This window comes from Neofelis nebulosa, chromosome 16, assembly GCF_028018385.1.
Source record: "Neofelis nebulosa isolate mNeoNeb1 chromosome 16, mNeoNeb1.pri, whole genome shotgun sequence".
Lineage (NCBI taxonomy): Eukaryota > Metazoa > Chordata > Mammalia > Carnivora > Felidae > Neofelis > Neofelis nebulosa.
In genome coordinates, this window is record NC_080797.1 from 30,204,571 (window position 1) to 30,221,419 (window position 16,849).

Consider the following 16,849-nt stretch of genomic DNA (forward strand, 5'->3'; position numbering starts at 1 on the left):
TGCAGAGTCATGTTTTTCTAAGTATGCAACTAAACCATCTAATTAATGTCGTGTCAATTTAAAATAGTGGATTTCACAAAGCAGGGCAAATCTATGGTATAGTGAAGAGAAGACCACCAGATTCTAGGCTACATATATGGGCTTTGACTAGATGAGCAAAATAATGTGGAGAATCAACACAGTTATTCAAATAACACAGGTACTTATGCTTTAAATCATCCTCATGACTGAGAAAATTATCCACTTAACATGTATATGCATAAGCATGATTCAAAAGTGGCAAGTAGCTGGGTAGACAGAAAAGCATCACTTTAGAAAATGAGGACTGTAATAATAGGTGTCTTCAATTTTACGTGGAGCCTAGAACCTTGTTTACATGGAGTCTAGGCCCCTTTTGAAGCACAGAAGTATGCAGAGTAAAATCTGTCTTTGTCTCAGCTCCAGGCTGGAAAAAAAAGAGAGAGAGAGAGAAGAAAGAGTACTCCTCTGGATTAGTTATAGTGATAGATCTACCCACACATGAGTACAGAACTCAAATCTACACTAAATATGTGGGGTAGGAGAATAGAAACCAAAAAAGTCATTTAAAGTTGTCCCATGTTCATCACATCTCTGAAGTGCAGTGCAGAAGAGAATTCAAATTCTCTTGGAGGAGAATACTCTAGATCCAGACTCACGTGAGATTCCCACAGATTTAGATCAACAATATATGAGAAAATAAACAAAAAGTACAAAGCACCCAAGGACATAAGTTAATGAGTAAGAAGCAGACAAAGCAATAAACAGAAGATTTAGATCCACCAGGGACTTTATATTATATTTATCAGGTATCAGTCTTGAAACAACTAAAGAACATGACCAAAAAACACGACATAAGGCAGATTATAAGAAGAACCAAATGGGGGTTCCAGGGTGGCTCAGTCGGTTGAGCGTCTGACTTTGGCTCGGGTCATGATCTGGCGGTTTGTGAGTTCAAGCCCCGCGTCAGGCTCTGTGCGCAAAGCTCAAAGCCTGGAGCCTGCTTCAGATTCTGTGTCTCCCTCTCTCTCTGCCTCTCCCCTGCTCATGCTCTGTCTCTCTCTGTCTCTCAAAAATAAATAAATGTTAAAAAAAAAATTCTTTTTAAAAAGAAGAACCAGGGGCGCCTGGGTGGCTCGGTCGGTTGAACGTCCGACTTTGGCTCAAGTCATGATCTCGCGGTCCATGAGTTCCAGCCCCGCATCGGGCCCTGTGCTGACTGACAGCTCAGAGCCTGGAGCCTGTTTCAGATTCTGTGTCTCCCTCTCTCTCTGACCCTCCCCCGTTCATGCTCTGTCTCGCTCTGTCTCAAAAATAAATAAACGTTAAAAAAAAATTTTTTTTGTAATTAAAAAAAAAGAAGAACCAAATAAAGTTTCTAGAGGTAAAAAATATAAGCACTGAAATGAAATTCTCAATAGACAATTTAAACTAGAGATTATATTCAGCTGGAGAAAGATAAACGAGAAAGCAGATGGGAGAAATTACCCAGATGAGATAGACAGTATATCTAAGTACATCATATAGTGAATGAAGCAGGCTGAATGGTGGCCCCAAAAAGATAGGTCCATGTCCTAATCCTTGGAACCTGTATATGTGACTTTATTTGGATAAAAGGTCTGTGGAGAGGGAACAAAGTTAAGGATCTCAAGATGAGATATACAATGAAGTGTTTATAAAAATGGAAGGAGACTTGAGATATAAACACAGGGGAGAAGACCATATATAGAGCAAGATGGGGGCCAAGATTAAAGTTATGCTGCCACAGCCAAGGAATGCTCAGGGTCACTGTTACAACAGCAGAAGTGTTAACAGAGAGTATAGTAATAAAAATAAAGATCTAATGGAGAAGGAAGGGGAAAATGTCATATTCTTCTGAATGGGTTCCTTGTTACATTTTTTGTAAAAAAAAAAAAAAAAGAAGAAGAAGAAGAAGGAGGAGGAGGAGGAGGAGGAAAAAGAGGAGGAACAGGGGAAGGAAGAGAAAGAAGAAGAAATATTTAAGATTGTGACATTTCAGGGGTACCTAGGTGGCTCAGTAGGTTAAGTGCACAAATTTCAGTTAAGGTCATGATCTCATGGTCATGAGATCAAGTCCACGTCAGGCTCCAGGCTGGGTGTGGAGCCTGCTTAGGATTCTCTCTCTCCCTTTTCCTCTGCCCCTCTGCCCCTTTCCCCTGCTCACACTCTTTCTCTCTTCTCAAAAAAAAATGATTTTGATTGATGTGACATTTCAATACTTGGACTAAAATGTGATGGAATGTTTGAAAGCTAAAAACAATGCTCAAAAGTAAAACATTTTCAGATCATATGTACCTCAGTTCTTTCAGTATGCAACTGTACTTGTAAACTTTTCTTTCTTCTGAACTTTTTCTCTCCTGAAAAATCAGAGGATTTCTCTTCTCCACAGAGGAATATTGATGTTTCATACCTAAATTGCACAGAAAATTGGAATAATTCCTGAGTTGCTTTTTTTCTTACTTTTTCTTTTTTTCATCTTTTACCTATAGAAAATTTCAAGCATATACAAAAGTAGACAGACTAATGTGATGATTGCGGCGACTGGGTGGGTCAGTCGGTTAAGTGACTTTGGTTCAGATCATGATCTCATGGTTCATGGGTTGGAGCCCCGCATTGGGCTCTGTGCTGACAGTTCAGGGTCTGGAGCCTGCTTCAGATTCTGTGTCTCCCTCTCTCTCTGTCCCTCCCCCACTCATGCTCTGTCTCTGTCTCTCAAAAATAAATAGACGTGAAAAAGAATAATGTGACAATCTTCCCATGTACCCATCACCCAGCTTCAATAATAGGCAATCCTATTTCAGCTATATCCCTACTCCAGTTTCTTATTATTTTGAAGCAAATTCCAACATCATATTATTTCATGAGTGAAAATTTTAATATTAATTTCTACAAGGTGTTTTTTCTTTTATTTTTGAAAAAAAAAATTAATGTTTATTTGTGAGAGAGGCAGCGCACAAGCAGAGGAAGGGCAGAGAGAGAGAGAGAGAAAGAGAGACAGAATCCGAAGCAGGCCCCAGGCTCCCAACGCAGGGCTCGAACTCACAAACTGCGAGATCATGACCTGAGCAGAAGTCAGACGCTTAATAAGCCACCCAGGTGCCCCAAGGTGTTTTTTCTTTTAAAAAACCACATTTAAAACACAATTATGACACCCTAAAAGTTAACAATAATTTCTTAGTATCATCAAACATGGTCAGTGTTCAAATTTCCAATTGTTTCATAAATGTCAAAATTTATTAACACTCTGCATAACGATTCAGTAAGGTCACCATTACAGTTTGTTGATTGATGTGTCTTTTAGATCTCTTTTTTTTATCTATAGGCTCCTTTTCCATGTCTTTTATCATCCTCATTATCACTATTGCCAGGCAATTTGTACTATAGATTTTCCACAGTCTGGATTTTGCTAATTATATCACCATGGTTGTAGAATTTTAAAGACTTGATCAGATTAACTTCAACAGATTAAGTGTTGAACCACTAAATTGTACACCTAAAACTAGTATTATACTATATGTTAACTGGAATTCAAATTAAAACTTAAAAAAGATAGCCAGGTGATTTTAACGTGTAGATAGATTTGATAGTTACTAGGCAAACCACAGGCTTGTTCCTATTCAGAACTCCCATCAATTGGTCTATAACTCAGTATTTTATAAGAAATACCTTATTCTTCCTTATAAAGGAACTAAAAGCAAAACTAAAAGCTCTTTAGCAGAAGTGGCTCCTTCTTTTTAGAGTAACCTGCTATACAAGGGCTACTTAAGTAATACAAAGGACAATGAATGGATTGAATCTATAACATCTTCAGATGAATTTGGCCCCAAGCAAAATTGTGATGTAGAGGTAATTTTTATCATGCACCTACCTCACTGCCCTTCCTTAGCAGGTACCTTGCCCTTTTGACTCTCTATCCCTTTAAATCTAATCCCATGAATTCCTGCCCTGAGAGTGCCATTACCTTGCTCTTAGCCCCCCTGAATCTGCCCTATTATTAGTCTCCTCTGCAGTCCTCCACTCACAAAGGGAATGACTTTAACTCTTTTGATTACGACCCAGAGTATAAAATACATTTCTATTGACATGTAGTACACATATACAAAGAGAGAGAACTGAAGTAATTTCACAAAATAATACTTATTATGTGAAAAACACTCTAGTGTCTTCAATATTATTCAAATTTCTTTTTAAACAAAATACCGGTTAGTGACCTCCTAAGTTGATTTTATAACACACAAGTGAGTCATAATCTAGAATCTACTGCTACTTTATATCACCCATCCTCTCCCCATATATCTCCATTGAGATCTTCATATTTCTGGAATAATTATGATTTCCACATTACTACATGATTTTTCAAATCCTTTATTATTTTTCTAAAGTATAAGTGTGTTTATGTTATGAGCTGCCTCAAACATTTTACAGAATTGGGATGACTTACTATAAATAATGAATAAGTGAAAACATTTGTTCTGTATCCTATTCTTCTAAGGCATTGTGTCTCCCAGGTAACCTAGTTTACACAGTGCTAATGAAAGAATGTAAAGGAACACTTCCACCATCTCCCATTCCTTCCTAGGTGACAAGTTTTATTGCGATGTTCTAAAAATAATTATTTTGCCTTTTGTCACTGAACATAAAGGAATAGTGGGATTCTCCATGAGATTATCACCAGATTTGTCAGCAGGAACCTTGCAGGCCAGAAGGCAGTGGTATGGTATATTTAAAATCCTGGGGGCAAAAAAAACCAAAAACAAAAACTTGCCAACCAAGAGTACTCTACCCCCCAAAGCTGTCCTACAGAACCGAAAGACAGATAGTTTCCCAGACAAAAAAAAAAAAAAAAGGCTAAAGGAGTTCATCACACTAGATAGACTGACCTTATAAGAAATGTTAAAGTGGGGGTGCCGGGGTGGCTCAGTCGGTTGAACGTCCACCTTCAGCTCAGGTCACGATCGCATAGCTCATGAGTTCGAGCCCCATGTCAGGTTCTGTGCTCAAAGCTCAGAGCCTGGAGCCTGCTTCAGATTCTGTGTCTCCCTCTCTCTCTGCCTTTCCCTTGCTCACACTGTCTCTCTCTCTCTCTCAAAAATAAATAAACATTAAAAAAGAAAAAAGAAATGTTAAAGGGAGTTCTTCAAGCTAAAATGAAAGGATGCTAATTAGTAACATGAAAACAAATGAAAGTGGGGCGCCTGGGTGGCGCAGTCGGTTAAGCGTCCGACTTCAGCCAGGTCACGATCTCGCGGTCCGTGAGTTCAAGCCCCGCGTCGGGCTCTGGGCTGATGGCTCGGAGCCTGGAGCCTGTTTCCGATTCTGTGTCTCCCTCTCTCTCTGCCCCTCCCCCGTTCATGCTCTGTCTCTCTCTGTCCCAAAAATAAATAAAAAACGTTGAAAAAAAAAAAAGAAAACAAATGAAAGTGTAAATCTCACTGGTAGAGGTAAACATATAGTTAAATTCAGAATACTGAAATCTTGTAATGGTGGAAGGTAAATCACATATAACTCTCACATAAAGGTTAAAAGATAAATGTATTAAAAACAACAATAATCTGTTAATGGATACACAAATATAAAAAGATGTAAGTGGTGACATCAAAAACAAAATGAGAGTGAGGTGTTAAAATGCTGAACTTTTGTATACATTTGAAGTTAAGTTGTTACCAGTTTAAAATAGGCTTATAAGATGTTTTAAAATTTTTTTTTAACGTTTATTTATTTTTGAGACAGAGAGAGATAGAGCATGAACGTGAGTGTCAGAGAGAGGGAGACACAGAATCTGAAACAGGCTCCAGGCTCTGAGCTGTCAGCACAGAGCCCGACGCGGGGCTCGAACTCACGGACCGCGAGATCATGACCTGAGCCGAAGTCGGGCACTTAACCGAATGAGCCACCCAGGCGCCCCAATGTTTTATATAAGCCTATGGTAACCACAAAGCAAAAACCTACAGTAAATATACAAAAGATAAAAAGAAAGGAATCAAAGTATATCACTAGAAGGGCACCTGGCTGGCTCAGTCAGTGGAACATGTGATTCTTGATCTTGAGGTTGTAAGTTTGAGCCCCACATTGGTTGTAAAGATTACTTAAAAGTTAAAAAATATAATTTTAAGTGTATCACTAGAGAAAATCATCAAATCACAAAGGGAGAGAGTAAGAGGAAGAAAGGAACAAAGAAAACAAGCAACCAAGCCAGAAAACAAGCAACAAAATGGCAACAGTAAGTCCATACCTATCAATAATCACCTTCAATGTAAATGGACTAAATTCTCCAATCAAAAGACAGAGTGGCTGAATAGATTAAAAGAAAAAAAAAAAAAAGGCCCAAATATCTGCTGCCTCCTAGAGACTCCCTGCAGCTTTAAGGACACTTATAGACTGAAAGTGAAGGGATGGAAAAAGATATTCCATGAAAATGGAAACCAAAAGAGGGCAAATCTAGCTATATTCATATTAGACAAAATAAATTTCAATAAATATTTTTTGTTCTTTGCTTTAATTTTTTTAATGTTTGTTTATTTTTGAGAGAGAGAGACACACAGAGAGTGAGCGGGGGAGGGACAGAGACAGAGGGAGACACTGAATCCAAAGCAGGCTCCAGGCTCTGAGCTGTCAGCACAGAGAGCAACACAGGGCTCAAACCCATGAACCATGGGATCATGGCCTGAGCGAACGTCAGTCACTTAACCAACTGAGCCACCCAGGCACCCCTCAATACGTGTTTTTTTTTAATGTTTATTTTTGAGAGAGAGAGACAGAGCATGATTGAGGGAGGGGCGGAGAGAGAGAGGGAGACACAGAATCTGAATCTGAGCTGTCAGCACAGAACCCCATGTGGAGCTCCAATTCACGAACTGTGAGAGCATGAACTGAGCTGAAGTTGGACGCTTAACTGACTGAGCCACCCAGGTGCTCCCATCAATGTATGTTGTTTTTTTTTTAACGTTTATTTATTTTTGAGAGAGACAGAGACAGAATGCAAGTGGGTTAGGGGCAGAAAGACAGGGAGACACAGAACCCGAAGCAGATTCCAGGCTCTGAGCTGTCAGTACAGAGCCTGATGCGGGGCTCAAACCCACGAGCTGTGAGATCATGACCTGAGCCAAAGTCGGACGCTCAACCGACTGAGCCACTCATGTGTCCCTCAATGTATGTTTTTAAGCCAAAAATTACAACAAGAGACAAACAAGAATCATTACATAATGATAAAGGGGTGAATTAATCAAGAGGATATAGCAATTGCAGTGTTTATGTATCCAATATTAGAGCATCTAAACATATAAAACAAATACTAACAGATCTGAAGGGAGAAATAGACAGCAATGCAGCAATAGTAAGGGACACTTAAATACCCCACTTTCAACAGTAGATAGACTAACTAGAGAAAAATGAAGGAGAACATTGAACTTCAACTATACTGGAAACCAAATGGACCTAACAGACATATAGAGAACATTCTATCCAACAGCAGCAGCATATACATTCTCCTCAAGCACACATGCAACATTCTCCAGGATAGATAATTTGTTAGGCCACAAAACAAGTCTTTAAAATCTTAAGAAGATTGAAATCATATCAAGCATCTTCTGTGACCACAAAGGTATAAAACAAGAAATCAATTACAAGAAAAAAACTGAAAAAAATCACATATGTAGCAATTAAACAATATGTTCCTGAACAACCAATTGGTCAAAGAGAAAATCAAAAGGGAAATAAAAAATACCTGGAGACAAAGTAAATGAAAACACAATATACCAAAACTTATTGGATGCAGCAAAAGCTGTTCTAAGAAAAATGTTTATAGAGATAAACACCTACATAAAGAAAAAAGAGGGGCACCTGGGTGGCTCAGTTGGTTGAGAGTCCGATAGGCTCAGGTCATGATCTCACATGACAGCTGATAGCACAGAGCCTGCTTTGGATTCTGTGTCTCCCTCTCTCTCTGCCCCTCCCCCACTCACACTCTGTCTCTGTGTCTCAAAAATGAATAAACATTAAAAAATAAAACTTAAAAAAAAGAAAAAAGAAAGATCTCAAATAAACAACTTAATTTTATACCTCAAGGAACTGGAAGGAAAAAAGGAACTAAGCCCAAAGTTAATAGAAGGAAGGAAATAACAAAGCTCAGAAATATAGACTAAAAAGACAATAGAAAAGATAAAAGAAGCTAAGAGTTTGTCTTTTGAAAAAATAATCAAAATTGACAAATCTTACTAGACTAAGAAAAAAAGAAAAGTCTCAAATAAAATCAGAAATAAAGAGGAGACATTCAACTGATAACAGAAATACTAAAGCTCATAAGAAATTACTATGAACAATTATATGCCAAAAAATTAGATAACCTAAAAGAAATTTATAAATTTCTAGAAACATACAAGACTGAATCATGAAGACATAGAAAATGTGAACAGACCAATTATTAGTAAGGAGATTGAATCAGTAATCAAAGACCTCCCAACAAAGTCCAAGATGGCTTCACTGGTGATTTCTACTAAACATTTAAGAATTAACACCAATCCTTCTCAAACTCTTCCCAAAAACTGAAGAGGAGGGAACACTTCCAAACTTGTTTTATGAGGCCAACATTACAGGTAACAAAACCAGACAAGGACACTACAAGAAAAGAAATCTGCCGTCCAATATCCCTGATAAACATAGATGCAAAAATTCTCAACGCAATATTTCAATAGTACATTATATTAGTACAATATTAGTACAATACAATATTAATACTAATTAGTACAATACAATACTAATATTGTACAGTATTAGTACAATATACTAATATTTCAATTGTACATTAAGAGGATCATAGACCATGATCTAGTGGGATTTACTTCTGGAATTCAAGGATGGTTCAACATAGGCAAAAAGGTAAATGTGATACCCCACAATATAGGGAAAAACCCATTCTTCTTCTGTGTTTCTCCTTTACTCCTCCACGACTACCACACTCACAACACTTCTGACACCAGATGTGTGAGGTATTCTTCCCCACCACCAAGCAATTCTCTGCCACACCAACTGGGTGTGGCACCAACTGGGTCCTACAATTTACCTCAATTCTAACACTATCTACCTGGATATACTGTCAGATTCCACAGGTTAAGGGATCAGTCCCACAAGACTGCTCCCACCCCACTTGTGCCAATCACAACTCCAGATTGTGACCTGTGCTTCGGACTCATCACCTATAAATGAGAGGCTCCCAAAAGACCCTCCTTGGATTTGATTAATTTGCTAGAAGAGCTCACAGAACTTAGAAAAATAGTTACATATGCTTACCAGTTTATTTTTTAAAATATGATAAAAGATACAGGTGAATAGCCAGATGAAGGGACACATAGGGCAATGTCTGGCAGGATCTTAGCACAGGAGCTTCTGTCCCCAAGGATTTGGGAGGACATCAGCCTCCTGGTATGTGGATGTGTTTACCAACCTGGAAGATCTCTGAATAGGCCTATACTATTGAGATTTTTATGGAGGCTTATTCATGTAGGTAGGATCAATTATTAATTCCATTTCCAGTCCCCTTCCCCTCTCTGGAGAACTTCTAGGTTGGTGAACACATCCACAGACTAGGAGGGTGACACATCCCAACCCCATGGGGACAGAAGCTCCTGTGCTTGGGACCCTCCCAAACCTCACCCAATGAATATCTTCATGTGACTATTCTTCTGTATACTCAGTCATGTCCTTTAATAAACTGCTGAACATAAATGTTTCCCTGAGTTCTGTGAGATGCTCTAGCAATTAATTAAACCTGAGTAGGGGTCATGGGAACCTCTGATTTGTACCCAAGTCAAACAGATTACAAAATCAATAGACAAAAATCAGTTGTATTTCTATACACTAACAAGAAACTATCAGAAAGATAAATTAAGAAAACAATCCCATTTACAATAGCATCAAAAAACAAAATACTTAGAAACAGATTTAACCAAGGAGGTGAAAGATGAGTACACCGAAAACCATAAAACATTAATGAAAAACACTGAAGAAGACACAAATAAATGGCAGGATGTTTTGTGTTTGTGGACTGGAAGAATTAATATTTTTAAAATGTCTTATACTACCCAAAGTGATTTATATATTAAATGCAATTCCTGTCCAAATTCCACTGGCATTTTTTGCACAGAAGTAGAATAAATAATCCTAAAATTTGTATAGAATCACAAGAGACCTCAAAGAGCTAAAGCAATTTTGAAAATGAAACAGTAACACTTGTAGAACATAGTAAGCTCTTCGACATTGGACAATAATGTTTTGGATTTGACACAAAAAGCAAAGGCAACAAAAGCAAAATTAACAAGTGGGACTACATCAAACTAAAAAGTTTCTGGACAGTAAAGGAAACCATCAGCAAAATGAAACGGGAATCTATAGAATGGGAGAAAATATTTGCAAACCATATATCTGATGAGTCAATATTCAAATATACAAGGAATTCATACAACTCAATAACATAAATAATCCAATTTTAAAAGGACTTGAATAGACATTTTTCCAAAAAAAGACATACAAATGGCCAACAGGTACATGAAATGGCTCACAATTGCTCATCATCAGGGAAATGCAAATCAAAACCATAATGACGTATCATCTCACACCTGTTAGAATAGCTGTTTTCAAGGAGACAAGAAACAAGTATTGGCAAGAATGTGGAGGAAAGGAAACACTTGTGCACTGCTGGTGGGAATGTAAATTGGTGCAGCCACTATGGAAAACAATGTGGAGTTTCCTCAAAAAATTAAAAATATAACTACAATATGATCCTGCAATTCCATTTCTGGCTATATATCTGAAGGCAATGAAAACACTCTCAAAGAGATATCTGCACTCCTATATTCATCACAGCATTATTCACAACAGCCAAGGTATGGAAACAATATAAATGTCAATCAACAGATAAATGGCTAAAGATGTGTCATCTCACACACACACACACACACACACACACACACACACACACACACAGGAATACTACCCAGCCATGCAACATGGATGGACCTTGAGGGCATCATGTGAAGTAAAACAGGTCAGAGATGATGCTGAATAGTCCGGAAGATGGCGGCGTAGGAGGACGCTGGGCTCACCGCGCGTCCTGCTGATCACTTAGATTCCGCCTACACCTGCCTAAAGAACCCAGAAAACCGCCAGAGGATTAGCAGAACGGAGTCTCCGGAGCCAAGCGCAGACGAGAGGCCCACGGAAGAGGGTAGGAAGGGCGGCGAGGCGGTGCGCGCTCCACGGACTGGCGGGAGGGAGCTGGGGCGGAGGGGCGGCTCGCCGGCCAAGCAGAGCCCCCGAGTCCGGCTGGCAAAAGCGGAGGGGCCGGACAGACTGTGTTCCGACAGCAAGCGCGACTTAGCGTCTGGGAGGTCAGAAGTTAACAGCTCTGCTCAGAAAGCGGGAAGGCTGGAGGACAAAGGGAGGGAGAGCTGCTGAGCCCCCGGACGGCAGAGCTCAGCTTGGCGGGGAACAAAGGCGCTCGCCAGCGCCATCTCCCCCGCCCATCCCCCAGCCAAAATCCCAAAGAGAACCAGTTCCTGCCAGGGAACTTGCTCGCTCCGCGCAAACACCCAACTCTGTGCTTCTGCGGAGCCAAACCTCCGTCAGCGGATCTGACTCCCTCCCGCTGCCACAGGGCCCCTCCTGAAGTGGATCACCTAAGGAGAAGCGAGCTAAGCCTGCCCCTCCCGCCCCCGTGCACCTTGCCTACCCACCCCAGCTAATACGCCAGCTCCCCAGCACCACAAGCCTGGCAGTGTGCAAGTAGACCAGACGGGCCACACCACCCCACAGTGAATCCCGCCCCTAGGAGAGGGGAGGAGAAGGCACACACCAGTCTGACTGTGGCCCCAGCGGTGGGCTGGGGGCAGACATCAGGTCGGACTGCGGCCCCGCCCACCAACTCCAGTTATACACCACAGCACGGGGGAAGTGCCCTGCGGGTCCTCACCACTCCAGGGACTGTCCAAAATGACCAAACGGAAGAATTCCCCTCAGAAGAATCTCCAGGAAATAACAACAGCTAATGAACTGATCAAAAAGGATTTAAATAATATAACAGAAAGTGAATTTAGAATAATAGTCATAAAATTAATCGCTGGGCTTGAAAACAGTATACAGGACAGCAGAGAATCTCTTGCTACAGAGATCAAGGGACTAAGGCACAGTCACGAGGAGCTGAAAAACGCTTTAAACGAAATGCAAAACAAAATGGAAACCACGACGGCTCGGATTGAAGAGGCAGAGGAGAGAATAGGTGAACTAGAAGATAAAGTTATGGAGAAAGAGGAAGCTGAAAGAAAGAGAGATAAAAAAATCCAGGAGTATGAGGGGAAAATTAGAGAACTAAGTGATACACTAAAAAGAAATAATATACGCATAATTGGTATCACAGAGGAGGAAGAGAGAGGGAAAGGTGCTGAAGGGGTACTTGAAGAAATTATAGCTGAGAACTTCCCTGAACTGGGGAAGGAAAAAGGCATTGAAATCCAAGAGGCACAGAGAACTCCCTTCAGACGTAACTTGAATCGATCTTCTGCACGACATATCATAGTGAAACTGGCAAAATACAAGGATAAAGAGAAAATTCTGAAAGCAGCAAGGGATAAACGTGCCCTCACATATAAAGGGAGACCTATAAGACTCGTGACTGATCTCTCCTTTGAAACTTGGCAGGCCAGAAAGGCTTGGCACGATATCTTCAGTGTGCTAAACAGAAAAAATATGCAGCCGAGAATCCTTTATCCAGCAAGTCTGTCATTTAGAATAGAAGGAGAGATAAAGGTCTTCCCAAACAAACAAAAACTGAAGGAATTTGTCACCACGAAACCAGCCCTACAAGAGATCCTAAGGGGGATCCTGTGAGACAAAGTACCAGAGACATCACTACAAGCATAAAACATACAGACATCACAATGACTCTAAACCCGTATCTTTCTATAATAACACTGAATGTAAATGGATTAAATGCGCCAACCAAAAGACATAGGGTATCAGAATGGATAAAAAAACAAGACCCATCTATTTGCTGTCTACAAGAGACCCATTTTAGATCTGAGGACACCTTTAGATTGAGAGTGAGGGGATGGAGAACTATTTATCATGCTACTGGAAGCCAAAAGAAAGCTGGAGTAGCCATACTTCTATCAGACAAACTAGACTTTAAATTAAAGGCTGTAACAAGAGATGAAGAAGGGCATTATATAATAATTACAGGGTCTATCCATCAGGAAGAGCTAACAATTATAAATGTCTATGCGCCAAATACCGGAGCCCCCAGATATATAAAACAGTTACTCATAAACATAAGCAACCTTATTGATAAGAATGTGGTCATTGCAGGGGACTTTAACACACCACTTACAGAAATGGATAGATCATCTAGACACACAGTCAATAAAGAAACAAGGGCCCTGAATGATACATTGGATCAGATGGACTTGACAGATATATTTAGAACTCTGCATCCCAAAGCAACAGAATATACTTTCTTCTCGAGTGCACATGGAACATTCTCCAAGATAGATCATATACTGGGTCACAAAACAGCCCTTCATAAGTTTACAAGAATTGAAATTATACCATGCATACTTTCAGACCACAATGCTATGAAGCTTGAAATCAACCACACGAAAAAGTCTGGAAAACCTCCAAAAGCATGGAGGTTAAAGAACACCCTACTAACGAATGAGTGGGTCAACCAGGCAATTAGAGAAGAAATTAAAAAATATATGGAAACAAACGAAAATGAAAATACAACAATCCAAACGCTTTGGGACGCAGCGAAGGCAGTCCTGAGAGGAAAATACATTGCAATCCAGGCCTATCTCAAGAAACAAGAAAAATCCCAAATACAAAATCTAACAGCAAACCTAAAGGAAATAGAAGCAGAACAGCAAAGGCAGCCTAAACCCAGCAGAAGAAGAGAAATCATAAAGATCAGAGCAGAAATAAACAATATAGAATCTAAAAAAACTGTAGAGCAGATCAACGAAACCAAGAGTTGGTTTTTTGAAAAAATAAACAAAATTGACAAACCTCTAGCCAGGCTTCTCAAAAAGAAAAGGGAGATGACCCAAATAGATAAAATCATGAATGAAAATGGAATGATTACAACCAATCCCTCAGAGATACAAACAATTATCAGGGAATACTATGAAAAATTATATGCCAACAAATTGGACAACCTGGAAGAAATGGACAAATTCCTAAACACCCACACTCTTCCAAAACTCAATCAGGAGGAAATAGAAAGCTTGAACAGACCCATAACCAGCGAAGAAATTGAATCGGTTATCAAAAATCTCCCAACAAATAAGAGTCCAGGACCAGATGGCTTCCCAGGGGAGTTCTACCAGACGTTTAAAGCAGAGATAATACCTATCCTTCTCAAGCTATTCCAAGAAATAGAAAGGGAAGGAAAACTTCCAGACTCATTCTATGAAGCCAGTATTACTTTGATTCCTAAACCAGACAGAGACCCAGTAAAAAAAGAGAACCACAGACCAATATCTCTGATGAATATGGATGCAAAAATTCTCAATAAGATACTAGCAAATCGAATTCAACAGCATATAAAAAGAATTATTCACCATGATCAAGTGGGATTCATTCCTGGGATGCAGGGCTGGTTCAACATTCGCAAATCGATCAACGTGATACATCACATTAACAAAAAAAAAGAGAAGAACCATATGATCCTGTCAATCGATGCAGAAAAGGCCTTTGACAAAATCCAGCACCCTTTCTTAATAAAAACCCTGGAGAAAGTCGGGATAGAAGGAACATACTTAAAGATCATAAAAGCCATTTATGAAAAGCCCACAGCTAACATCATCCTCAATGGGGAAAAACTGAGAGCTTTTTCCCTGAGATCAGGAACACGACAGGGATGCCCACTCTCACCGCTGCTGTTTAATATAGTGCTGGAAGTTCTAGCATCAGCAATCAGACAACAAAAGGAAATCAAAGGCATCCAAATTGGCAAAGATGAAGTCAAGCTTTCGCTTTTTGCAGATGACATGATATTATACATGGAAAATCCGATAGACTCCACCAAAAGTCTGCTAGAACTGATACATGAATTAAGCAAAGTTGCCGGATACAAAATCAATGTACAGAAATCAGTTGCATTCTTATACACTAACAATGAAGCAACAGAAAGACAAATAAAGAAACTGATCCCATTCACAATTGCACCAAGAAGCATAAAATACCTAGGAATAAATCTAACCAAAGATGTAAAAGATCTGTATGCTGAAAACTATAGAAAGCTTATGCAGGTAATTGAAGAAGATATAAAGAAATGGAAAGACATTCCCTGCTCATGGATTGGAAGAATAAATATTGTGAAAATGTCAATACTACCCAAAGCTATCTACACATTCAATGCAATCCCAATCAAAATTGCACCAGCATTCTTCTCGAAACTAGAACAAGCAATCCTAAAATTCATATGGAACCACAAAAGGCCCCGAATAGCCAAAGTAATTTTGAAGAAGAAGACCAAAGCAGGAGGCATCACAATCCCAGACTTTAGCCTCTACTACAAAGCTGTCATCATCAAGACAGCATGGTATTGGCATAAAAACAGACACATAGACCAATGGAATCGAATAGAAACCCCAGAACTAGACCCACAAACGTATGGCCAACTCATTTTTGACAAAGCAGGAAAGAACATCCAATGGAAAAAAGACAGTCTCTTTAACAAATGGTGCTGGGAGAACTGGACAGCAACATGCAGAAGGTTGAAACTAGACCACTTTCTCACACCATTCACAAAAATAAACTCAAAATGGATAAAGGACCTGAATGTGAGACAGGAAACCATCAAAACCTTAGAGGAGAAAGCAGGAAAAGACCTCTCTGACCTCAGCCGTAGCAATCTCTTACTCGGCACATCCCCAAAGGCAAGGGAATTAAAAGCAAAAGTGAATTACTGGGACCTTATGAAGATAAAAAGCTTCTGCACAGCAAAGGAAACAACCAACAAAACTAAAAGGCAACCAACGGAATGGGAAAAGATATTTGCAAATGACACATCGGACAAAGGGCTAGTATCCAAAAGCTATAAAGAGCTCATCAAACTCCACACCCGAAAAACAAATAATCCAGTGAAGAAATGGGCAGAAAACATGAATAGACACTTCTCTAAAGAAGACATCCGGATGGCCAACAGGCACATGAAAAGATGTTCAACGTCGCTCCTCATCAGGGAAATACAAATCAAAACCACACTCAGATACCACCTCACGCCAGTCAGAGTGGCCAAAATGAAGAAATCAGGAGACTATAGATGCTGGAGAGGATGTGGAGAGACGGGAACCCTCTTGCACTGTTGGTGGGAATGCAAATTGGTGCAGCCGCTCTGGAAAGCAGTGTGGAGGTTCCTCAGAAAATTAAAAATAGACCTACCCTATGACCCAGCAATAGCACTGCTAGGAATTTATCCAAGGGATACAGGAGTACTGATGCATAGGGGCACTTGTACCCCAATGTTTATAGCAGCACTCTCAACAATCGCCAAAGTATGGAAAGAGCCTAAATGTCCATCAACTGATGAATGGATAAAGAAATTGTGGTTTATATACACAATGGAATACTACGTGGCAATGAGAAAGAATGAAATATGGCCTTTTGTAGCAACGTGGATGGAACTGGAGAGTGTGATGCTAAGTGAAATAAGCCATACAGAGAAAGACAGATACCATATGGTTTCACTCTTATGTGGATCCTGAGAAACGTAACAGAAACCCATGGGGGAGGGGAAGAAAAAAAAAAAGAAAAGAGGTTAGAG

General features: G+C 39.8%; 1 protein-coding gene across 9 annotated transcripts in view; it reads right to left on the bottom strand.

The window, feature by feature from the left end:
- The window catches only part of EFCAB13 (EF-hand calcium binding domain 13), a 185,507-nt gene that overhangs the window by 155,422 nt on the left and 13,236 nt on the right, over window positions 1–16,849 (bottom strand). For 8 of the 9 annotated variants that reach the window (XM_058702937.1, XM_058702939.1, XM_058702938.1 and 5 more), the window contains exon 4: window positions 2,335–2,449. The exons of the other annotated variant lie outside the window; for it this stretch is intronic. In XM_058702937.1, coding sequence (XP_058558920.1) covers window positions 2,335–2,449 — 115 coding nt within the window. The remainder of the gene's footprint in view (window positions 1–2,334; window positions 2,450–16,849) is intronic. 9 annotated transcript variants of the gene reach the window in all.